The sequence below is a fragment of the Lissotriton vulgaris genome, chromosome 8 (genome assembly GCF_964263255.1).
Source record: "Lissotriton vulgaris chromosome 8, aLisVul1.2, whole genome shotgun sequence".
NCBI classification, from domain to species: domain Eukaryota; kingdom Metazoa; phylum Chordata; class Amphibia; order Caudata; family Salamandridae; genus Lissotriton; species Lissotriton vulgaris.
In genome coordinates, this window is record NC_141696.1 from 1,216,984,684 (window position 1) to 1,217,010,756 (window position 26,073).

General features: G+C 42.4%; 1 protein-coding gene across 7 annotated transcripts in view; it reads right to left on the reverse strand.

Annotated features, from left to right (window-relative positions):
* Positions 1 to 26,073, reverse strand: part of NBEA (neurobeachin) — a 1,820,918-nt gene that overhangs the window by 59,550 nt on the left and 1,735,295 nt on the right. For all 7 annotated transcript variants that reach the window (XM_086935110.1, XM_086935108.1, XM_086935109.1 and 4 more), the window contains 3 exons: positions 10,673 to 10,744; positions 7,366 to 7,521; positions 2,508 to 2,678 (listed from right to left, as the gene is read on the reverse strand). In XM_086935110.1, coding sequence (XP_086791236.1) covers positions 2,508 to 2,678; positions 7,366 to 7,521; positions 10,673 to 10,744 — 399 coding nt within the window. The remainder of the gene's footprint in view (positions 1 to 2,507; positions 2,679 to 7,365; positions 7,522 to 10,672; positions 10,745 to 26,073) is intronic.

Sequence of the window (26,073 nt, forward strand, 5' to 3'; positions counted from 1 at the left end):
AATGCTTTCCAGCAAATCATAGAAGAATATTGGCCCTTGAGAAGAGTGTGGTGTCCAGGGATTTGGTGGTCTGGAAGAAGTATTAGGTAAGAATAGTTATTGAGATCAATATTATGAACAAAAGAAGGGCAAAGTCTCACAAGGAAGTCCCGACTACAACTGCCATTGGTCAGCATAAACAAATCACTCTACAATCAATCCACTATTCCAAGATCTGGAATCTTGGTTTTACCCCAAAGAGCTTCTGAACACCAGGAAATACTGTAGCAAAACAGGGAGACCTCCAGCCACAGCACCATTCCGTTTCAAACCACCAGAAGCCTCCTACGACCCACTGAATCGCATAATATCTGCCCGCAACCCTTCATCATTCTGCAGCCAGTAGATGCCCTGCTAAATCTTTATTTGAAAGTAAGTGGTGCCTCCCACAGTGAACCTCAACTCATCTTCATGGGCAAGAAATGATGCAAATGATCTCACTAGAAAGGGAAAACACACTTTTGCTTAGGATAGCCCTCTTGTTACAAATCTTCCAGGAAAATAAGAGCAGGTGGCCCATTTTTAAAAAAGTCTGCTGGACAATGGGGGAGATTTTGTAAATAGAGGAGGGAGAGGTGTAGGCACAATGTGGATGTTAATAAAGCCCACACTTCATTGAACCCTGAGATGACTCATTCAATTATTTTAAAGGTGTGGTCGTCATATTTTATATTTTTCACTTTGTGTACATACAAATGTGGAAATCTTCTTAAGTCAGAGACTTTTTTGTAGAAAATATATTCTTCAGTCTGTGCAATCTCGTTGGCGACACAGAAAGTGACGGCTTCCCTGTGATATTCACAATTCCGTTCTTTAAAAAGCCGAACAAAACAGAGGACTTGAGCAATGGAAGCCTCATTTTGGAACCATTTTCAGCATATGAACTCTAGCTAGATAAAAACAGACAACAGCTCCCTTTCTCCTTCTTGAATGCAAGTAAATTGTCTATTGTTAATTGGATGCAATGAAGCATGAATTGATAATTAACTGTCTTTCATCTTAAAAGATCATTACTGAGCCAAGCAGCTAACCCAGCTAATTATTATAACCTATCATGTGTTTCGAAATCGTTCACATCCTTGTAGCCGCCCATATAGAATAGATTATCGCCGCCTCCAGATGACAGCGCGGTGGAGACCATCTTTCCGGGAGAATACCATGCACGTCTTTTTACAGGTTTCTTCCTAAAGATGTTAACTAATTGGATTTGCTGGACCCCGCACATTTCACTGCCATTTTTTCCAAGCTAACAAGTCCTAATTTGCTGGTTTGAAATGTTTCCTGATATAATGAGAAGGTTGGCTTTCGGAAGCCGCTAACCTTCTTAGATGCTTTTTAATGGGAAGTAGTGGAATACTGTAGTATATTTCAGCCCTCAGTAGAGAGTTGTTAACTGAAAACAACCAAAACATCCCTGTTTTTAAGGTTTTGTAGAGAGTCATTTCAAAACCAAAGGATAGTTCAATAGCTTGAAGGTTAGCGTTAGATTTCAGGGCAAAGGAAATCCAGAAGCAGGTCTAAGCAGCCATTTTGATTTTAAACAGATTCAGCAGCATAGACCAGTTAACCCCTCCCCTGCTGTTGACAGAACCGCTCTGTCATCAGCCGCGGTGGCGCTGTGCTGATGACAGAACGGTTCCGTCATGGCCCGCCCGACGCGCCTGCGTGGCGCGGATTCTGCGCCTGCGCTGGGTGTTCTATTGAGTGGGCGGGGCCATGACGGAACCGCTCCGTCATAAGCACAGCGCAACCGACGCTGGTGACGGAGCGGTTCCGTCACCAGCATGCGCCTGCCGCATTTCCGCCCCGCCCCCTTAGCACTGCGGCGAAATAGCCGCCGCAGTGAAGGGGTTAATCTGGACCATCCGGATTAATGGTCAAAACATCAAAAATTAGCAGAAGTGTACTGTGACTGAATCTGATATATTCTCCTAGATGGTGTACTATACTATGTAACCGGCCGAAGTGTTGACTAACGAATGTTAGGGTCAAGGGTTTGAAATCAATAAAAAGGTATTAAAAACAAAAATTTAGCAAAAGTGTCTCCCTGTAATTTCAGAATGGAAAAATGCACAGCTAGAGCAACGGAGATATCACATCCTCTTTAAAACAATTGATGGGCAGCTTCCTACCACAAAATGACATACATGCTTGGAATCACAATTGTACAAATGGCACCTTCTTGCGTTGCATTTTAGGAACCTCTTGTTTATTATTAAAAAATAATGTCCTGTATTAAAATGGTGTCAATGAATAGGCCACGTTTGTATATTCATGATCTGTGTCACGGAATCACAAACCCTTCCTAACATAAATCAAATAATACGTATTGCTTTTGTCATCTGTTAGAAAGTTCCTAAGATCTAGGAGCAGGAAAGAAATGTAACAAACAAAGAATAAATCCAATAAGCATTCTTCAAGTTAAAGGAACCTTTGGTCTTGCTGACAACATATTTAAAAATACTTACTGTTATTTGGGTTATCGCCAATAATGTGATGCCGTCCACTCCAGTACCACAGAAGAAGTGTGGCATCCCGCGATCCAGAGACAATGTAGCAATCCCCGCCAATATAGGACTCCGATCGAGCCAAGCACGTGACGACATCCCAGTGGCCAAATACGATCTGTGTTAATTTTCCTTCAAAAAAGTCGAGCACAATAAAGAGGTTAGCTCAGTCTGAAGGCAATGTGAGGGCTAATGCATAATATACTCGCCATGTCATACTGTTCTGTAGCATAGGAGTTATTATAGCCTGAGGCCAAGGGCTATACCAGTTGTTGAACCCTAGTTTTGGAGGGGGGCTATAACGAAGGAGAGGGCCTTTAACAACCAGTATAGCCAGTTGCAGAAGGGCTATAAGGCGATTTGAACATTTCACCCACTGAGGGTAGAATGTTTTAAGTTAAAAAGGGAGATACATGAAGACAAACATTGGAATGTTGGAGCACCGGGCCTGTACCAGCCATTAAAGGCCCGGAGCTACTCCACAGTCTTTAATCGAGCTCTTGGAATTCCAATGTTCCAATTATTATTACATAACCACTTCACCACACACTCACGCCTGGGTAGACTATGACTTAGAAACCGAGTTAAATGAGGTATATGATCAGATATTGGGTTTGAATTACCAGGTTGAGAATGAAGAAGGTGTAAATTATTAATTTCAGATTAGTCATCCATGTGGAGATAATTTCCAACTTTCTGGCATTCATAAAGGATCATGGACATAGTCCACATGAGAAATGTACTAATGCAGATATTTCACTGCATGCAAAGTTTGGCCTTAGAACTCTGCTTTTTCAAAAGACGAAATTTGTCTCTATGGAAAAATCCATTTCCCGACTCTAAACATGGGAACACACAATACTTTCCTTGGGAAAAGCACATCTTTATGCATTTCTAGAGTTTTGCGCAACCTGTATGTGGTATGTAAATCTCCCCAAAAATGTAATATTGTGAATGTTCAGGAGTGTTTGCAGGCTGCTCGACCAAAAACACCTAATGTCTAACCCCTAGCCCTAAGACTGAAAATGCAGTAATTCCTCCTTACCAAGGAATTTCAGCATTCATAAGTGATGCCTAGACATTTAAAATCCGGACAGTCATGATTTCATTAACCAGGATTGAAATATGCATCAGAAAAAAAGATGAATTAGGGTGTCTGGTGTTATTTGCACAGAGCCCAGTGCTGTTTCTTTTCCTCTCATAGGACTACGTGCCACCAACCCTTGGGTATCGGGGATTGCCTTCCATCTGCAATGGGAATAAAGCAATGGAATGATCAAATTAAGGGGAGAACCTATGCCAGACAGCAGGTTCAAGATCAGGAGTAATATAGCCTCATAGCACGCGGTAGCAGGCTATACCGGCTATTAAAGGCCTGCTCCAGCTTTTCAAGGCCCGAGCAGAAGGCGAGGGACTTTAACAAGCCAGCATAGCTCTGCTACGAAGGGTTATAAGGCTATTAGAACATTCTGCCACTAGAGGTCAGAATGTTCTAACAAATAAAACAAAGGCTTCTCGAAGCTAGAGGGGATTTAACCCTTTCGATGCTGATGACGAGCTCAGCTCGTCATGATGCACGGTTGAGCTGTGCTGATGACGAGCTGAGCTCGTCATGAACAATGGGAAAGTGGAGCCTGCAGCACAGGAGGGGAAAACACCTAGCAGCGAAGGTGTTAAATCCCCTCGAGCTACTAGAGGCCTTTGTAAAACATTGGAACGTTGCTGTAAAAGCAGGGAGCACTCTATTGTCTTCAATGGAGCTCCCAACATTCCAATGCTCTAATACACTTTATCACATTTAAGCTACAAGGGATATTATGGAATGCATTTTTTTAGTATTTGATGCGTCTCTTCCCATTATCAAGTAACAATGACACCAGATGACATCTGGACAAGTCATTGAAGTGTTCCAATTTCCAACTGCATGTGTTGATGTGGGTCACTCACCTTGAGATAAACCAAATAGGTTCTAGAGAGAAATGTGGGTTAAAAAAATCATGAATTATAATGCCACTGGCAGGATGATACTAGCATAAGGCCAGAGAAAAGAGCGGTCAGGTCTTCCACAACATGCACTAGAAAGCATTTAGTGCTAATGATGGAGCAGAAAATCAGGATAAAACATTAGTAATTTATGATAGTCAAGAACCACCTTGCAAAAAACACAATAATTTCAACTGTTGTCTCATCCCTAGAACATGTGGGCAGGTTTGGATATCTTTCAAATGCTAGGAGGCAGGCGATTTGTTCTTGCAGAATTATGACTAGGACTGTGAAGAATTGATGCAGTCAGTTTGGCTTATAAATGTGCAAATTTGGAATATTTTATTGTTTGCCTTTTGGCAGCAGTAAGATTAAGAGTCTTTGCTTTGTGCAGTGGTGAGGGAGTGGTGAACACACGCAGGTTTACCTATGTCAAGGGTGTTTAGAGTAAATCCAATGTTTTCCAAGCAGTCCTGTCAACTTAGCCACAGGAGATGCTAGACACCTCTCACAGCGATGTGTGATCTAAATGTTACAGTCTGAAGCGCAAGCAAGGAAGAAATTAAGGAAGGTATTGCCAGGTAAACTATCTGTAGCGGTGCTCAAGATGACAGCGAGGAGAATTGTGAGCAGCAAAAACAGAATGTGTGATGCACAGTTAAATACACGTACTCTATTCTACCTGACTGATCCAGATATTTCAGTGAGATGTTTTATGATAATTGACGATCATGTTTGTAGCTGGTTCACATGCAGCATATTAAAGTCTTCCCCACAACAATGTGCTATTGGTCTATTGTAATACCATACTAAAAAATATGGGAAAGTGCTACATTTTACTCCGCAGCAGTAAATAGTTTGTTTCCCAACTTCGTTAACTTAACTTTGAATGTTGGGTTAGAATGTAGGTTCCTGGGCCACTTCAAAATATTAAGTATGGGCGAATTTTGTGGATTTTTGCGGTCTGCAAATTTGCGCGAAATTGCAAAAAAATCCGCAAGTTCGTGAAAAAACTCGCAAACTCGCAGATTTGCACAAATAGACTGTTTCCCCTGTCTACTGGCTAATCAGTAAGTGCTACCCCATTGGGTAAATGTATAGTGCTTTACCTACACTACAGCTGCGTAAAGGGCCAGAAGAGTTGTCTCCAGTGACCACGTGTGTCTGTACCTTTGCCACCGCGCCAAGAGGATCCGAGGTCCCTCGAGTGAGCTGTCCATCACAGTGGGGGAAAGGGCGGGAAGATGTTGCATACCCTAGTGTGTGTGGTGCGAAGCCAAACGGGCGGGGCTTCTATGCAAGTTCTCATGCCTCTTGTTTATAAAAGGTCAGAGGTCGATCAGAGCAGCAGATGAGGAGAAAGCAGCCTCCTGGTCACAGAAAGAACACGGGGATTGCGCTCAAGAAACTCGTGGATGCAAAGACTTCCATCAAGGATTACAGCTAATTGTAGATGGTAGATCTGGGGAGAAAGCACTCCTGCATAGCCTCGACCGTGCTCACTAGTTTTTTGGGCTGATTATAATGCGTTACTGAATTGGAGCTTTAACTCGGGCACCTGCTTTATTTATATCTGTAAGTGCTTCCTGTTGAGGTTTAATTTTTGTGACAGGAGCATCATGCCAGAATAAATCCTGCCTGCATATTTATCCACGAAGATGCCACCGTGTTGTGCCATACCTCTACTCAACTGGAGTACTTTCTACTGGCTAATCAGTAAGTGCTACCTCGTTGGGTAAATAAATGTATGTGAAAAAAAAAAAATACGCCCGCGAGCAGATTTGCAGATTTTTCGGCAATTTCGGGAGATTCGTGGATCGCGAAATTGCCGAAAATCAGCAAATTTCGCGAGCGGAACGGATTTTCGGCCCATACTTACGAAATACCCTACCTCTTGCAGAAGTGCTAACCATTATGTTAAAAAAATGGCTAATATCCTACAGGGTGCTTCGACAGACTACAATTTAAAATGGCTGTCACAAATGCTTTATGACTGTTCCACAGACGAAAATCCCAGATATGTCACATGCACGTTACAAGAGTATTTTCGCTGACTGGTAACACTGGCACACAGGGAACAGTTTCTGCCAATTAAAGTGCATGTCACTCCTATTCATCACTGCAGATTTTTTCAGTTTTAGTCACTTGTAGATGATCTGTATAATATTTGTGATAGATGCAGTCACTACAAGCTCAGCCTGCTCTCCCCTACTGCGTTCCTTTCATCTGCCTATGCTCTCTTAGTGACAGCAGGCCGGAGCAACTTCACTGTGTACACAGAGGATGTGGCCTAACAGCTAGAATGTGACCTAACAGCTAGAACCGCTGACCTTGAAGCTGGGTAACCAGGTTCGAGTCCTGGCAGGGACGCTTAATCTCCCGGTGGCCAACAAAAACAAAACAAAAAAAGAATGTGTCCAACTGTAACGCAACTGGTGCTCATGTAAGGCGCTCTAATACCTTCGGGTATAGTTAACACCATATACACCGCCCCCCGCCCTGGCAAAATACATATAACAGTACTTAGCAATTGATGACTGGTGTGTTACTCCTATTTCCCAACACAAACTCCCCAAATTCCCTGCTCAGCTTATCATAGGAACTCCAAAATTGATGAACAACAACAAATCCATCATTAAGGAAGCCCTCCAGCAGGATCTTGAAAGTCTTGAATTGCTTAATTCCATCCTGCCTCTGATAATATATTACATGCAGCAGAAGCTTGCTTATGTGACACATTGGCATTTCTTAAATGATGGCTGGACCGGGAATGCATTAACAGGCAACCATTTTTGATGGGGAAGTGCACACGAAAATGCCACGTGATGTGCATTACCTGTTTCCGTTGAGTAAACCCTAAAGCTCTTGTCCCAGAAACCACAGATAAGGATGTAACGGTTGTCTGCTGTGACCACAAAACAGTGTGCGTTGATCTGGATGCTCTGATCCACCAGGTCTGTGATCTGCCGCTTGTTCACACCAGAGTTGTTGGCTGCACGACAAAAGAAACACATGACACCGCAATCTATCACTCATGCATGCATATCTCTGAAGAACAATTGACCAGATTCAAGATTGACTGCAAGGACAATGTGGATATTTCATAATGCAAGGATTCAAAACATATCTATAGACTATTTATAATTGCACAGTGCATGAAAATCGAATTATCAATTTTTATACGAGCAAAAAATCTGACGTTTCAATGAAGGTTGGGATAAACATAAATAAAAAGTGTAGAGCAAACAATAACAACTGAAATTTTCATAGTCGTACAAGTATCAAGGCTATGACCCTTCTTTCTTTTCACATACGAAGGTGATACATAGATTAAAAAGTAAATTATACATAAAATAAAACAGCAAAAATTAAAAAGTTTAATTGCAGCAAAAAAGAATATGTTTCTTCAAGTCACTTTTTTCCTTTGAGAAACCCTCTCCACGGACCCTGAATAGCAGAATTGAATCTACTGTTTAAAGTATACTAGAAACAAATCTCAAAAAGGTAAAAGGTTGGTGTTGATTCTAGCAGTACCGTACCTACATTGGCTTGCATGCTAGATAAGCGGCACCTCTCACTCAGTGTAAGACTTTGGGAGCAAATAGATTGGTTAAAACTATGCTGTTGAGTTGAGCAAATGAATAGCCAGGCGGTGGGTGAGCAGGTCCATATATCATGAGGGGGGAATCAGGCTCTTTACAGATGTTACCCACTTGGAATTTATCTCCTTTCCCTGTCATCATTCTACATGGTAATTATCTTCCATCTTCTGCAGAGAATAGAGGAATGCGGCATAGAGGGTATCGTACTACAATGGATGACATCCTTCCTATTGCTAAGAAGTTTCCAAGTGTTACAGCAGTCACAACTTTCTGAGAGTATCATGTTACCGCAGGGAGACCCGCAAAGATCAATTTTGAGTCCCACACTATTCAATCTATATGTGGGACCACTGGCAGAACTAGTGGAAAAACATCAAGTTACCATTGTATCATACGCTGATGATACTCAGTTAATTGTGACACTATCTGGAAATAACAAAATGAAAGCACCGAACTTCATCAGGTGTCTAGAAGAGGTAGCAGGATGGATGTCCGATCATTGCCTAAAATTGAATAGTAATAAAACAGAGGTGATGATAGTAGGCAATGCACCGAGTTTATGGTCTTCTGCATGGTGGCCAGAAACCTTGGGACTTGTCCCGATACCAAAATCAGAAGTAAAAAATTTGGGAGTCATGTTTGACCCGAAATTGACCTTCGAGGCTGAAATTCGAAGGGTAGTGGGCAAATGCTTTGGAACCCTTAAAGCCCTGAGGAAAATCCTGGACCTCCTTCCTCCAAATGCAAGGAAAACCATAGTCCATGCGTTGGTAACATCACAATTGTACTATGGTTCAGAGAATTCGGAGAGCAAGAATGGGGGCCCGGTCCTTCAACTGTCTTGCAGCAAAATATTGGAATGAACTCCCAGAAACCGTAAGAAGGGAACCATGCGAAGGCCAATTTAGGAAGAAGCTAAAAACCTGGCTATTTTCCTCTGCATCTTAAATTATAGAAGTATTCCAAGATTGCATTACTCGGCAACTTATAGCGAAGTGCTTAACTGTAGGTCCTAGTTTCGAATCTGCTAGCACGGGAACACGCCAGCTGGCGTAACCATGCGCTTTAGAAATGGAAAGATAAATAAATAAATATTCCTTCATTTGAAAGATTAGCATAGTGCAGTACTGTAAAGACTATAATCACAAGTGGCGGTAGCCTTACTTGCATTAGGGTTAAAACTTTACTTAAGAGGCGTGTTTCAAAGTTCAATAGAGTTGCTACATGGTGGAAGGAAGGTAAATGATATGAGGGTCTCTGAAAGCTCCTACTTAGCTGCTGTCGCTGTGACACACTACATGACCTTCCAAACCTCCACACATGATACTGACATCATATTCTTTGAACACTTACAGCTGACAGAACTGGAGATATATGCAGCACAATAGCATCTCCACCCTGAGCTTGTAGCTGTGTGATGATGTCCTGCCCTGCCACTACAGACACGGCCGGACTGGGAACCGAAATTGGCAGCCGTGGCAGGTAAGAGCGGTATGGCGGGGGGACAGGTGAAGGGGTGTCTCGAGAGACAACCACGAGGAAAAATTCATTTTTTTATTTAATTTTCCCTGGTGGTCGTCTCTCCAAATCCCCCCTCATCTAGCCCCACCGCTCTTACCTGCAGTGGGCAAGGCTGGAAATTGGCCCTGGCAAACAACTTCGCCAGCCCAGGGGAGTGGGGGGTCCACTAGATGGAAGCACCACTCCTGTCTCATCGCTGCAGCTTTTTGTACAGTGGGCCGATATTGCAGCTATGCTGCAAAACCGACCCCGGTAACAAAAACTGCCTTCTAGAGGTCCAAAAACCATCCCCCACCATTGTGGCCCACCGGGGAAACGCCCGGTGCCTCCTACGGCCAGTCCGGCCCTGACTACGGAACTAAACCACAGTCAAGGAGCTTCCATTTTGAAGAAAAAAAATCCACCTTTATTGCGTAAGATGCCAGTTATATAGGGCGACATCAGTGTTCTGTTTAAACATGCCCCACCTTTAAGATCTGGTCCACAACACACATGGGAAAGCCTGCTAAGCCTGCTATACAAGAAAAGTGAAATTTTTTCATATCATGTTTTTTTCATCTCAGCGCATGCAGATCCTCTTTTAACCTAATAGGAAAATAAAAATACGCTTAGGTTGGATTAAAATTATGTAGAAAGGGCTTCTCTCTTTTTTGATTATTCTGTTTACAAGCACTACCTCCTGCCAATGGATTGACACGGATTTCAAGTATAGTGTATGATAAACATTTTGCATGCACGTCTCACTATAAGCTGCAGAGTCTGAAATAAGATAACATTAGTATACAAACAAGAAGAATAACTTACAGATAATGTGCTAACTTCCAATTAATTTAAGCACATCATGTCTCTAGAGAGGCCAGAGTTGCAAAGCTATCTTAGACAAGATTACTCTATGTAACTGGACAGTACAGTAATTACATTATTCTACTAATACTTGAAGCAAATGTAACCTGTGGGGCAGAAACATGAAACTCACTTCACTTTCTGTCACATCTATAAAAAGAATTCACACAAACGTACCAATTAATGGGTCCATTTCAATAGGAAGATGATGCGATTGATCCAAGGAATATCCCGGGGCTCCCCTGAGACCTGAAGAAAAAGACAAAATGTCAAAACATGGTATCAGAATCTTTCTGCTCTTTGGGCATCAGCAATTATGCAGACATCACTGACACTCAAGATCAAGTAAAGATAACTGATATATATGTAGCTTGAACACTGAGCTAGAATCTGTATAAGTGGCTCACGAAAAGTCTAGTTTATGATTATGGCAAGCTGTAGGACCGATTAAAGGTTGGATTTTTACATATGGCAAAGCTGATAATGCATATTAGACAATAACATGTAAGACACAAATATAAAGTCAACAAAAACACACATTACCTTGTATTTGTTTAGAGTGCACGTCTTTAAAGTGATTGTCGAATTACCTTTCCAGTAAAAGTAAAACAGCCCTTGTCAAATCTTCATTTACAACGGAGTTAACTTTTCCAAAGCCAATGGCATCAGCATTTGTGCCAATCCAAATTTATTTGCCTTAAGTCGGATTAGTGCATGGTAGTACACAAATATTACATTATAAATATTTTTATAAATAGCTGCACAGTAGAAGGTAGAATTTTATCATTGATGGATTCGCCAAATTAGTCTGATAAACTTGATCAGAAATAAAAATTGATAGTAGTTTAAAAAAAATCTTAAAAAAATAAATGAAAACTATGCATATTAAAACTGTTTAAACTTCATAAAATGTGTTTAAAATAATTTGACTTCTTCGAGCAAGAAAAAAAAATAATCCTGCAGGGGTTTCCACCCCTCCAACCGCCTTTTCAATATTTACATGAGGCCACTGGCACAGGAAATAATATCTCAATACCATCCACAATTCCATATTTCCATATGTAGATTATATTCAGCTGCATACTTCAGTAGTTTAAAGGCCGAAACAATAGCATCAAAGAAGTGCAAATACTGCTAAATGAAGCAGTACTATCCGTACCTAAATGGTACTGAGGACGGGATTCTTAGAGTAAGACGTTCTTCAGGGGCTAGCGGAGATTCTTAGAGTAAGGCGTTCTCCATGGGCTAGCAGAGATTTTTAGAGTAAGACGTTCTTCAGGGGCCAGCGGAGATTCTTGGAGTAAGACGTTCTTCAGGGGCTAGCGGAGATTCTCGGAGTAAGACGTTCTTCAGGGGCTAGCGGAGATTCTCGGAGTAAGACGTTCTTCAGGGGCTAGCAAAGTTTCTTAGAGTAAGATGTTCTTCAGGGGCTAGCTTATCATTACATTTTCCAGCGCATCTCAGTGCTGCCTGACCCTAGCTCCTAGAGTAAAAACTGGATTAGGAAAACTATCATTTTACCTCCAAACCATCTCAGTTGATAAAATCCATAATGCTACAGATGCTTTGCCTCCTCCAGCCAATGCCTCGCCAAGTTGAACAGTTCAGTTCCTTGATGTTGGCGAAAGCCAAGTAGCGCAACATTGTCGAAGACAGAGCCCCAGAGAAAGAGCTATTAAAACTACAGCGACAGCAAAACCAAGCTAAAGAATTTGGCTCACATTACTCCAGTGCTCCAAAATGTTCACTGAGTATCTAGTGCAGAAAATAAAACACAAATTCTCTATACTGTATTAGAAAATCCGGGGATTTTAGGCTTAAAGGATGTACAGGCTTTATTGGCAAGCTTAACACACAACCGCAGCATAAGCTCCAGCAAGGCAAACCTCAATGCCAGCTTCTACAGAAGTCTCAGGGAGACCAATCTGACTACAAAGTGCACAGCTCACCAACTCCTTGGGCCAGACTTCCGGAAAAGACATATGACCTGGTTCTTTATAGAGAACTTCATGTCCTTCTGTGACACCACCGCATCCGCGACGTCCCGTCCTTGAAAAGTGTCAGGTGATTGATGGGCAGAATTTCACCATCACTGAAGTGAAGAGCAAAGTACAGATCATGAGATCCCCAATTCATGTTTCACAGGCCTTCAAAGACCAGGGAAGGCTTTCGTGACTACAAGATCTGCCTCATTAGAGCTTTCAGTGCTGTCAAGATGTTGTCTGTCACAAGCCAGAGGTTCACAAATGAAATAAATATATTTGAAATTTGCTGCTTAATGAAAACTATGTAGACGCACTAAGAGGCACTGCATACATTTTCCACACATTATTGCATCACTATATTTATCTCACATGGAAAGGGTAAAGGAAGGCTCAAAGAGAACCAGCAGTAAGAGCCGAAGAGGCCATGGGTACCCATTGCAATAAAGAATTGGACATCAGCGTTTTTGATAAACATTAGCATTTACTGGGAACACCATCACTTTTTCTAACTACATGGATGTAATTTGCAAGCCCCAAATAAATGCCAGAGGTAGGATGTGGGTGTGGTATTTTGAGGAATTGAGAGCAAGGATGGCTGAAGACCCAGACAAATAATGGGATATATTGGACAAGGAAGATGGTCTATTTTAGGGAGATGTGAGGATTTACCAGAATGGAAGGGTTTGGGAATTTATTGGGGGACAAATATGTGTAAATCATTCTGGGTTGGCACTGTTACTTATTATGTTATATGTAGTTGTTGAGCGCACCCGCAAGGTTATCCTAGAAGCGAGGAGGTTTCTCTAGCCATTCCAAGCTGTAAGAGCAATGTCAGAGGATGGTCGCCCTCCTGATCTGGAACTCAGGGAAATTGTGGACACAGTCATGAAGGCTTCAATCACAAAATTAAATGGGAGCTGTCCTTCAATACTCAAGCGCCACTCTCCAATAGTGGTGCATCTTCAAAAACTCACCCACTTGGTAACCATTGTCCTGCGCTACAACGAGGGGGCTACATTCGAGTCTATCATGCTGTATACACAGCCAGCTCCTGAGGCGCTGCCATTTTCCTTCACAAACGCCTCCCTCTTCACCCAACATGCTACCACTGCAACACCCTTGTTGGGGGACTCGCTCTGGTGGCAGGGGACATGGAGGGGGTTCACTGAATGATTGCCTCTATTTACACCCCCCCATGCTTGTGTCCTCCACATTACAGGACCTTGCCCCCTACTCCTCCAATCCCTTCCTGACCCCACCCTTCTAGGGGGCAATTTTAACTCTGTGATGGCCCCACAGCTCGACTTAAGCAACCCTTCTGCTTGCTGAATGTACAATCTGGTCATCTGGGCCACCTCTTTGGCCCTCTCTGGCTCCAGGTGCAGATGCTATAAGACGGCTCAATGCACAAATCCCCCACGTGCACTGACAGGCCATGCTCCCATCACTTTGACCCTCAGGTCCTTCATACACTAACAACTCTGTCATTAACACCTCAGCGCACAGTTGCTCACTGACTCAGACTTTGTGGACTTCCTTCAGATACACATCTCAGACTATTTCAAAATCAACACTTCATCCATCACCTCCACCACCACTCTCTTGGAGGCACTGAAGGCGACTCTTCGTGGCCATATAATCTCCTACCGGTCAGCTGCCTGCTCTCATAGACCCAAAGGGGTCTTGGCCCTTAAACAAGACCTTTGCATAGCTGACAAGGCCTACTCTACGAACCTCACTGCCCATATAAAACATGTGGCAGACTTAAAACAACTTGCATACTGTCAGAAACAACTGGACACCGCAACCTCTGCTTACCTTGCCTCAAAGGGTGAGATTTACGGAGTTGGGGACAATGTTGGGAAGCTCCGGCAATGGCTCTCCACCTGATCCTTTCCATTATTACAGTGACAGGTCGCGGGGTAGCAGACTCGCAATCGATAGCGCAGGAATTCACCCCTAAATACACCAGGCTTTATGCGACTGCCAAACACAGGAGGCCGAACGCCTCTATCCTATCCTGGAAGATCTTATTCTTTCCCAACTAACCAACAGTGACAGACAAGTACTAGACAAACCCCTTACGGCAGCTGAAATTAAGTCGACATTAGGGGCATTCCCTAGTGGGAAAACACCAGCCCCAATGACTTTCTATTAGAAATGTACAAAAAATAGCATCCATGCTATCCACCCCATTAATTACAATGTTCGAGGAGGCATTAAAGGTAGGCACTCCCCTATAAACTCCTTGGAGCCACAATATCTGTCATTCTTAAACCACTTAAACCTCCCGGGCATTGTGGGTCCATTCTTAAAATACGGAAATTAGGATTGTGTCAAAGTCCTGGCGAACCACCTAGTAAAGATAGTTACATCCCTTATTCACCTTGACTAAAACTGCTTTATGCCTGGTCACGGCACACAGCACTGCCTTCGCAGGGTACATAATTTTATCTCTCTCTACGAGGACAAGGCGGAACATCGAGCCCTCATCTCGATTGATTTTGAAAAAGCCTTCAACTTAGTTCTATGGTGTTTTTGTGTTTCATCTGCTTGAGTAGATGAACTTTGGCCCTACTTTTGCTGCAGGGTGTGAACATTCTACTCAACACCTGGGCGAGAGTTTGGGTCATTGGTGCAAACTTCCCACCTTCCCCATTGAACGAGGTACCCGTCAGGGTTGCCCTCTCTCATCCCTTTTATTTGCACTCACCATTGAACCCTTAGCAGAATGGATATGGCGGGACGCACAACTGTGCAGCTTCCCGATGGCCGCAAAGATCAGAGTCTCCCTCTATGCACATGATCTGCTTGTTTATGTCTGCAGCCCTAAAGCCTCGGTCCCTGTCGCTCACATATGCTACAGGTTTACCCTGATGCCTCAGGCATCACGGTAAACTGATCCATATCTACTTGCATCCCAATTCAGGGCCCCCACGATGATGCATGGGCCATAACCCCATTTTAGTGGTCCACAGAACATTTCCACTACCTGGGGATACATATTGCCTTCTCCAACAAAATGCTTGGGACCTCAATATCACACTTTTCTTCACTACGGCCGGGGGGGGCATGGTTCAGATGGCCACACTCCCCTTTAACCTGGCCAACAGAAATGATCTCCTTGCTGAGAGTTCTTTACACCATACAGAACTACTCCCACCCCATTCCCCTTTTTTCTTCTGCATACTATGATCTGAGGTAACAAGTTTCATTTGGGATGGGGGCCTCCCACGTATCTCCTTCTATAAATGTGTGTTGCACCCCAACGAGGGAGGATTGGGGTTTTCTGAGCTCCAATTATATTATTGGGCCAGATACCTTCTTCCCATCGCCGACTGGTTCTTCGCTGATGGCCAGGATTCAACTATTGCTGCAGACCTTATCGAGTTGGAACTCTGTGGTACCCTTAATCTACTCTATGGCTACACAGTTCCCTCATCCCTCTCCCGGCCACTCATTCGACCCTTTTGTCCTGGCACAAATCCCTGAGGTAGGTTAGATAGCATGGGGCCATGATGGAAATGACGCCACTCTGCATTGGGCCTTGGCTTCCCCGCTCTCTGCTCTGCAGGGATTTAGGGCATGGGACTGACTCTATTGCCCTTACAACACTGGGGGGTGTGTGGCAGGGCACGACCATGTGCCATTTCAACAGATTGTCACAATTGTATCACTTTCTGCAGCTGCGCAACCCCTTTAGACCCCTTAAAATCCCTCCCTCAATTTAATCCCCTTCTGGCACATCTGCTTGACTCACACCCAGTTGAGAAGGGTGCATCGTGCATCCCACCTTTATTGCACATATATGAACAACGGTCCAGACCCCATGACAACTCTCAGTGAGTCCTGGGAGGGGGGCTTGGGCCAATTAGACGATGATGACTAGGTTGAGGCAAAAATGGCCCCTAGATCTCTGGCGATATAGATGATGCTCCGCCTTATCCAATTAAAATATCTACAATGCATATATTACATCCCCTCACAACCACATGATATGAAGTCGGGACATCACAGAAGTGTTGGTGGGGCCGACACCTATTGGGCTCCTTTTCCGATATGGTTTTGGGCTGCCCTATTTTCTAAACTTACTGGTCCCACATTTGCACTACCCTTTCTCACGTCATGCACAGAATTGTTACCTTGGACCCAAAGCTGATTCTTTTAGGCCTGCTTAGGCCCTGGGGGTAGTCGCAGCACCAGGCTGGCGGTCGGAGTGGACTTTACCATTGCAACAAAAGAGACACTGCTCGGTATTGCCAATCTCAAAATGTTCCGCCATTTCTTAAATGGACAAGGGGGATGACTTTGCTGCCATGGCAGAGAAATACTTTATAAATCCAGGGGGTGCCTGGAAAAGTACAATAGGATATGGGGAGACTGGATGTCCTTTCCACAATCGCTCTTGTCCATGGGATGGCACTGTGCTTAAATGGTTTGCTTCTTTCCTCTCTGATAGATCCCAAATGATCAAAATTGCGAATAGCCTTTCATCTCCTTTGGTGGTAGGTCAAGGTGTTCCTCAAGACTCTATACTTGCACCCACATTGTTCAATCTCTATTTAGAACCATTGGGAATTCTCCTAAGCAAATCCGGGATTCACTATCATCTCTATGCGGGCAACACTCAAATCTACCTCAAGGTTGCCTCCACTCACAAGCTCTCCATCCTAAGCTCTACTCTCGACTCCATTCAAAACTGGATGTTAACTCATCAACTGATTCAGAATCCCTCTAAAACTGAATTCCTCCTCCTCTCCTCCTCACTTTCTCCTCCCCCGGTTCAATCATGGATGGATCAGATGAATCTACTTAACAATAAACCCTTCATTGTCGACAGTGCAAAATCCCTTGGTGTCATACTTGACATAAAACTCAATATACTCTCCAACATAAATTCCATTGCAAAGTCTGCTCGATACCAACTGCGCTTTCTTTGGGGGTTTTGTCGCTTCTTCCCAGAGCATGACCTTAAATCCCTGGTCCAATCGCTGGTTCTCTGCAGACTGGACTACTGAAACTCTCTTCTTACTGGCCTCCCCAAATCCCACCTGTCCCCCCTTAAATCTGTTCGCCATTCAGCAGCTCGTTTCATATATGGGGCCAAAAGAAGCGACCATATCACACTCATTTTATCCACCCTCCATTGGCTTCCCATCGAGGCAAGATCTATCTACAAGAATGCCTGTATCACCCACAAAGCCTTGCACTCCTCGCTACCTGGTGAATAAACTGAAACTCTCTGGAGGCTCTAGGCCATCACGTAATGCGGAAAATCTATTGCTTGAACCTCCCACTTTCAAGAAGGAAAGGTCAATGGCCCAAACCTTTTCAGGCAACGCGGTGATAATCTGGAACTCACTTCTGCCTCAGCTCCGGACCACCACCTCTTCCCAGGCCTTCAAAACTGCCCTAAAAACTCTCCTCCTTCAAAAACACTTCCAAATTTAATTCACGCCCTCTCTATTATCTGAAGGAAGTCCTTCCATTACAGGAGATTCTGTTCTACATGACTATAGAAGTGCCTTCCCAATGTGTTCTTGTGGTTTGAGAGTCTGCCATGTATTGCAGTATTATACTTCTACTTATATTGTTTACTCCTTTGTAACATGCACACGTCACTTTCCCTCTTGTAATATATCGTTTGCTACCTCTTGTATTTTGTTTGCTATTGATACATGCACTATTGCCACCATTGCCTCATGCAATGTAACGTTTGTTCTTGTGTTTTGAGTATCTGCCATTTAGTGCAGTATTATACCTCTATTTGTAATTAGTACGCTTTTGTAACATACACACGTCACTTTTTTTCCTCATATAACGTATCGTTTGCTACCTCTTGTATTTTGTTTGCTCTTGATACATGCACAAGTGTCACTATTGCCTTATGTAACGTAACGTTTGCTTTTGTAACATGCTGACTTGTAATTTTTCCTCATGTTTCACTACTGTTCCTATTGTGAAGCGCTCTGACACCTTTGGGTAAAGTCCGCGCTATATAAAAACGCATAAAATAAAATCAAAAATAAAAATGGGACGGTCTTTCTGATGTATGCACCTACTTTACTGATTATTGTGAAATCGCAAGAACGGGTTCAATGCAGTTTTATTTTATTGTATGTTGATTTTTCTTCTCTGATTGTTATGTTCTCTAAAACTAATAAACAGATGTAACTAAAAAAAGAAGAGTTTGGAGCAGGATAAGAGAGATACCAGCAATTGATATGGCCCTCAGGAAAGTGAATCAGGAAATATGTTTTTTGCACATCAGAAGACTTAAAAGAGCTAAAAACAAGGAAAATAGTTGAGGACTAGGAGTTATTTCTGCAAAACTGAATACACTTTATTTTTCGGAAGCAAATACTTTATCATTGAGATCTGGGTTGAATGCAACTGAGTTAATTTTCCTTGGTGACAAGGTTGGTGCATCTTGAAGCGGTCTTAGGAGGGCTGGCTTCGCGGTTTATTGTACAAGTCAGTCCAGGGTGGGGTGCGTTGATGATTCTGAGGAGTTGTGAGTCTCCGAGGAGGACAGTGGGGGAACGGGGAGGCTCAAGAGCCAGATGAAATGCAGAGGTTGAAGAATTAAAGGTAGGCGACCTTAGGCTAATTAGAGGACAAACGAAATAGAAGAAATACTGGGTCAATTTAAGGATGATTGGTATGCGTGAACATGTGTGAGAGGTTTAATGGAAGGTTGACAATCAGGTATGCATAAAAAATATCTGACGTTGGGGTTTAGGCTGTAAGACCTTGCCACAGTTGTTCTTTGCCTGCGCAGACCAGTTAAATGACAGTGTCCTTTTGTTCATCAGATTGGTCGCTGTGGTCTGTGGCATTCCACCGATGGAGCTCTGTGGGGTTGGACGAGGCCCCTCTTTTGTCCAATCAATTGGGTCCGTAGTGCTATCCAGCGAAGGTATAGGTGCAGGAGCTAATATTTATGCTCTGGTTCCACAAACAAAATTAATATTCTGGTTAAAAAAGTTCAAAACCCTCTGTTTTAATTAGGCAATCTATGTGTGATTAGCGTGATTGCAAGCAGTCAGCCCAACAGTAGGGTTTTCTTCCAACTCATTGAAAGTGGATTACTAAATGCAGAAAAAGTTTCAGAGATAGTTTAACAGCAAATGCTAAATCCGAATGTGTTTATGCAGAACATCTGCCCCGTAATGTATTTTTTAGCAGGAGTTAGACGCAGCGATGCTGGCTTGTCTGTCCTTCCATCTGGCACGCTAAAATACTCTGATCCGCTTCCTTTCGCTCAGTGTTGCCATTTTAATGTTTTTTAACCCTTACCCCATGCAGTTTAAATGATCAAAGCCAGATTTTGCGACTTTTTGTAGGAACAGCCACCACACATGAGTGACATAACGAAAGATAATGGGCCCCCCTTCACAATACACAGATGGGCCTCTGAGTTTCCCATATGCCACACACATTCATTGGTCTTGGGCTGAATGGTGGGGGGGGGGGGACTGAATGGTTGGGGGGGGGGTACCCTAAGCCCCATTGGAACCTTCGAGGGCGTATTATGTAATAATGCAAAAGTCTGTGTAAGATGCTCAATAAGACAATCTTTTTACCCCAATAACAGGTACTTGACAGCAGTTCACAAGTCTAAAAAAAATCTGCATCTGATGACATTTTTGATTGATTTACTAAACCCCAGATGATTTTAATCAACTTATTTAAATGTTTATGACATAAAACCTATGAACCACTCTTTCCGAACATAAATGAATATGCTATCAGGGGGAAAATGTGTACAGCAACTTGCTGAGAAAGTAATGTTCTAAGAGTGTGATACTAAATATTGTGCTGCAGATGTAGAAAGGAACAATTAACTACAGCAATGGTTCTGCATTATGCACATTGTTTAAAATACCCCAAATATTTAAATATATACTTTTATCAGGGTAGTGTAACTTTAAACCACTACTAAAGCCTATCAAGATAGTTATGCTTCCTTTCTTCTGTACGTTCACCCCACTGATAGGTTCCTGCCAATCTGTCGCATAGGACACCCCTATATTTCCTGCTGTGACAAGATCCCAGCTCATTCTACATTGTAATGGGAGGTGAGATTGGTCTAACTCTACCAAGCAAGTGTGTGCTCTAGAACAACTTTTGCAAGCTCTTGTGGCTCAATGCAATAATGTATCCTCTGCATGGACCCGTGTTTAACCTCGTATGCAGGGTTTCATATCTTTGCAATTTAATATAGCCTGTTATTATCTGTCAAAAATGCCAAGAAACACCGCTCCCTGGTTGAATAGGCACACTCCAAAATCATCTCTTATGTCATGTTGTGTAAGTAAGGCTTTAAAAACATGAGATCAACTTAAATCAGGAGCTTATTGCATCCAGCAGTAAAAATAGCTAAGAGGGGGGATATGAAGGAATGGATGTGAGGAATGTTTTGAAATTGGCTAATTATATGCGGCTTATTTAGGGAAGATGCCAAACCAAACGTTAATAATAAACGTGCTATCAAAAACAGCTTGTCTAATTTTTCAAAATGAACATCACTAAAGAATGCTGGAGTCACAAGAAGTTATGACAGTTTAGATTTTGTATTAAATATGGAAACATTACCAAGACTTGCTCTCTGTGCTGAAAATCCAGCTCGCCTAGTAGATTCAAAGCAGCTCTCTCTGGTACTAGGAACGCACTAGGACTCAAACCCTGTCCTAAAAATGGGGCACACATCCAAACCTCACTCTCTGGTGTACTGCAGAAACCCTTGTTCCGCCCAGTCACTCACTCCCTGTGACCAGAGCAAGCCATGATTCATAATCCCAATTGCATCCCTTCTTGGTGTAACTAGCAGACATGAAGACACGCTGTCAGGTGGATGAATGAAAATAAATATTAGTGCGCACAATTGCACCTTTCCACTGGACCATCCAAGAGGTATATGTATCACAAGAAAGTACCCAATCTATTTGAATTGGTAGCTCTTTTGAGTAAGTGTATTATTGTAGTTAGGAACAAGAATGAAATCCTAGTCAGAACCCTACAAACCCAAGTTAATAGCTGCCATGCGAGAGGATCAGATGAGGTAGCATGACAATCACATTTCAAGGTTTCCCCTTGTCCTTCCAACACTCTCTGGTTCACAGCTATTCCTATCATTCAAGAACAATGCACTTCTGGATTTCCAGATGTAGGGGATCCAAACTGAAGTCTGAAGGACACAACACTCTTAGGTTGAGGTTTACTGATCTCCCGCACAACTTGTTCAGGTGGACCTTACTGGGGTAAAACAATTTTTCCCCATAATTTTATGCTCTGGCACACGTTTTAGTAGATTGGCTGAGAACAAAGACAATCTTCAAAGAAACCACACCCAAAACAGCAATATGGTGAAGAGAAAAACAAAAGGGTCGAAAAGTACTCACTGAACTGATAATATCTAAAAAGAAAATTGAAGGAGTAAAGATAAAATGAAGCTCAAGTGAACAATAACGATGAAAGACTGTAGGAAATCAGCGCTGAGCGTAAACACGTCAAATCAAATCTCTTTCTAAAGGATTTCAGCAGGACCTCCAATCGAGTCTGTCTCACAACTGCAGACAGTCGCACTAGGGATGGTGAGAAATATTACCATTGGACATAACTAGAAGATGAGTAGGGTTCTCTGTAAAGAGAAGAACACCAACAATGAAAGATCAAGCACATAAAAAGTGCCTTTAGGTGGCTGGTGAAGGATGTAAGTCCATCTGATGCTCGAGGGGCTCCTTGGTTATTTCTCTTTCCTGAAGTTTACACGGGTCTGGCTGCTGATGTTAAAGAACTGCATCCAGACAAGGCACCACAAGTCCGAATTGCAATCAAATGAGCGCGTGTTGAACATGTTTTACAGGATTGAGTTTCATTAAACATGACAAAGGCATTGTCCAATCCGAGCAGGTCATGGCTTTTCTATTTACCACAAGTCATCTGATGGTAGCACACAAACATTGCAGTTTTACTTCATATAACTACAAATTACTATGCATTGGTTTGTGGTGGTGGTAACAATATAATTAGTAGTACGTTTCCAGTAGTATCATTATTATTTGCTCTGAGACTATCAAATATAGACACAGCTTCTGGACAGAATGAGCAACGGGTCCAAAAGCCCTTCTCACAAAGTCAGTAATTGCAGGGGGCTCTGCCTTGCAGGTTGCACGATTCTCTGGACCCCAAACAACTACCAGCTCAGCATTGTAGGCCTTAGGCATGTAAATGTAAATGTAAATGTAAATGTATAGGCATTTATATAGCGCACTACTTACCCGGAGGGTCCCAAGGCGCTTCGACCGCTGCGAAACCCTTCCTGGCTTCCCTGAGAGATGGTCCCTTAATGGGTATCTCCAGGGTGAGACCAGGCATCCCCGGCGGTCTGGTGGGGCCGTTAGTGAAGATGAGGCAAGCTAATGCCCAGAGTTGCCGAGTGTGATCGCTGATCAGAGTGGGCACCGAGGCGAGAAATTATCGAGTCCGCGGACCCTGGTCCAGAAACCTGCCGCGCCGGGATTCGAACCCTAGTCCCGGGCCGTCTTCTGATCTCGGGTCTGCCGCCTCTAACCAGTGAGCCACACTACTTCAGGCATGAAGCCTGTAAGGCACTATTGCAAGTTCAGTAGTACTTAACTTACTCTAGCCGGGAAGCCAAATTAGGAGTATAATTACTCTACCCTGTTAGCAGTTCATAGTCTAGCAGAGACACATGACAATCTCCTTGTTTTGCAACCTGCAGATGTAGAGAGGCCTGCTTTTACAAAGGTTTTAAGGAATTTAAAGTCTGAGGATAGAATCATATTATGGGCACTCCCAAACCAATTCCAACTAGATTCTTATGTGAGGCACATGACTTTCCCTGAAGTGTGATGTCACCAAAAACTGTAGAGTTTGCTTAAGGCCAGAAAACTCTCACTGGCTCCTTGGTCTTATAGCCATTACTGTGCTGATGTCTCTTGGAGTGCATTTCCCTGGGTTTATCTAGCCAACCCTTAAATCTTCAAAGTCCTTACCTACCTCAAAGAACATCAGGTGGGACCCTTCCACAGACAATGGAGCAGAATAATTCAGTGAGACTCCAGGAAAATTAGGGGTTAGGGTACCTTACACAGAGTACCGCCTACCCATTAAATGCCAGAAGGGCAAGGGCTCAAAGCCAATCATTATCTCTTTGTCATTATATTGTAATGTTTTTGAGAGGAGGAAGGCAGATGCTTTCCAAATATATGCATCTCTATTTTAATATTAGATTTGCTCATGCGGACCCACCTTTGCTGTTCAACAAACAGTGTACAGATCCTCCAAATCAGAGTCAACGCCTACCACATCTGATATTTCCACAATATTATTTAATAATTTTTTTTATTTCTACAGTTTTTAATGGCTCACTGATTTTATTAGATACTGAGATGGATCTTTGTTAGAAATGGGATTTCTGGTTGGCTAAGGCTTGCGCAAAAGCCAGGCAGAAACCACCACTCTAGTCAGGGCAAGGTAGTTACACGCCAAAGATAACCCCTGCTCACCCCCTTGGTAGCTCGGCACCAGCAGTCAGGCTTATCCCGAAGGCCAGGTGTAAAGCATTTGCGCATGCACACAGCAACAACATCCCAGGCACATTACAAAAGGAACTCCACACAAGGTTATATCAAAATAGACTTTGTATTCTAATAACACCTTAGAGTAGTAAACACATAATATACACTGTGCCAACTGGCAGGGGCAATAGTCACAAGGGATTATATACACATGACAGGGCCACTGTCAGAAACATCACAAAGCGAACTTTAAAAGTAAACCAGATCATAAACGTACAACCAGTAAACACTGGTAATCACTGTACTTAGCATCAGCCTGTAACATAAACTAGATTCATGATGCAATCCATAATAAACATGTCTATGTAAATTACCAAATAAATTTGCCCCATCAATAAGCTGAACATCTGTCATTTAGTTCAGCGATCTCTCTAAAATAGTATAATAAGCTACTGTTCTTTAAACTTAAAAGGTATATATTTACGCACCATGCTGACTTGCAATTAGTTGGTACAGCGGTCTATTAAAATCATTCATGACAATTAAAAACCGATGCATTATGTGAACCTAATCAATTTATTTGTATAAAATCTCCATTCAGATTATACAAGCCAGTTTCGTCTCTATGCCGACTATTTATACGACAGTCTGTTATTTATTCCATGTATTTTGAATGGCAGTGTTTTTACGCTGTCTACAACCTGCCCATTTAGTTTGTTTCGATCTATACGATAGTCCGTCGTTTATCTTTTGTATATAGAACAATAGTCCTTCCACGCTGTTCCTAACTCATCCCTAAAGTTAGTTTCCATCTCAGGTGTACCTATTTACATCCTAATTGAAATTTCAGCTCAATTGCACACAGTATAAAAAACGCGTGGGACACTTATTTGCTGCAATCACCTTGAGAAGCCACAGAACCCCGCGCCTCGCTCTTCGATCGTTTGTGCTCGTATAACAGCATATTCCGGTAAGCGCCGTTCGATATAGCTTAAAAACACAGTATTTCGTGAAGGCTAAGCATTAAACTAAAATACTGATCCAATGCTTCATTTTCTTTATTTTCTAGCTGCAGCATTGCACTGCCCAAAGGGTAGATCTTCATATTAAGGAGACTTCCCTACACGTTTATTTACCATGAACAAATCTTTAACTTCATGAGGTATTTTTCATGCCTTTTTTTAAATACGCTAGAAACTAGTATTAACCTTGCAATGTTAAGGAGGTGTCCCATTAACCCCATACTTCTTCATTCATAGAATTCCACAAAACGACCTGAAGAGCGAGTGTTGATATCCAATAAACCAGATCAGGTACTTATTTAAAAGAAACCCTAGCCTGTGTGGTGCAAAGTTCTTAAACCTTGAGTTTAATTAGTCATATGTAATCTCTTGATTCTAGGACCCTGACTGGCCTTAATATAAATAAGAATCATTAATAAAGAACACAAAATTCGACAGTATTCTCTCTTTTTAATTCAGGTAATAATGTGACCACTAGTCTGTTAATAAATAAGCTACATCCTTTTGTTGACTGTATCCACAATTATATAACAGAACATTTAACCAATTGGTATTATTATTTCTATTACCAAATTTCTTTGGTTATAGACTTTATTTTTACCAACAACAGATCCTCCATATCAGTCTGTTATATTAATTCTCCATCAATAATATATGATATACCATGGATGACTTTTTGATGAGACATTACCTCATATTGGCTATCATGTAAGCATGCGAATTAATAAAAATCCCGCCTATAATCTCTGTCATGTAAACATGCAAACCCTAATAAAAAATACCGCCTATAATATCTTTCCCTTTTTATATAGCAACAAAAACGCAACTGCCATTAATTCGAAGCAACGATTCTCGGCTTCATAACCGTTTTTGAACAATCATTAGGTAAATAATTATTAATCTGACTATCTAATTAGGTTGTAATATTCAATATTCAATCGATCGATAATAATAGAATTGTGGCATTCTGTTTCAGTTTCTCATCTTGAAATACTGTTACATAAAAGACAAGACTACATTTGATG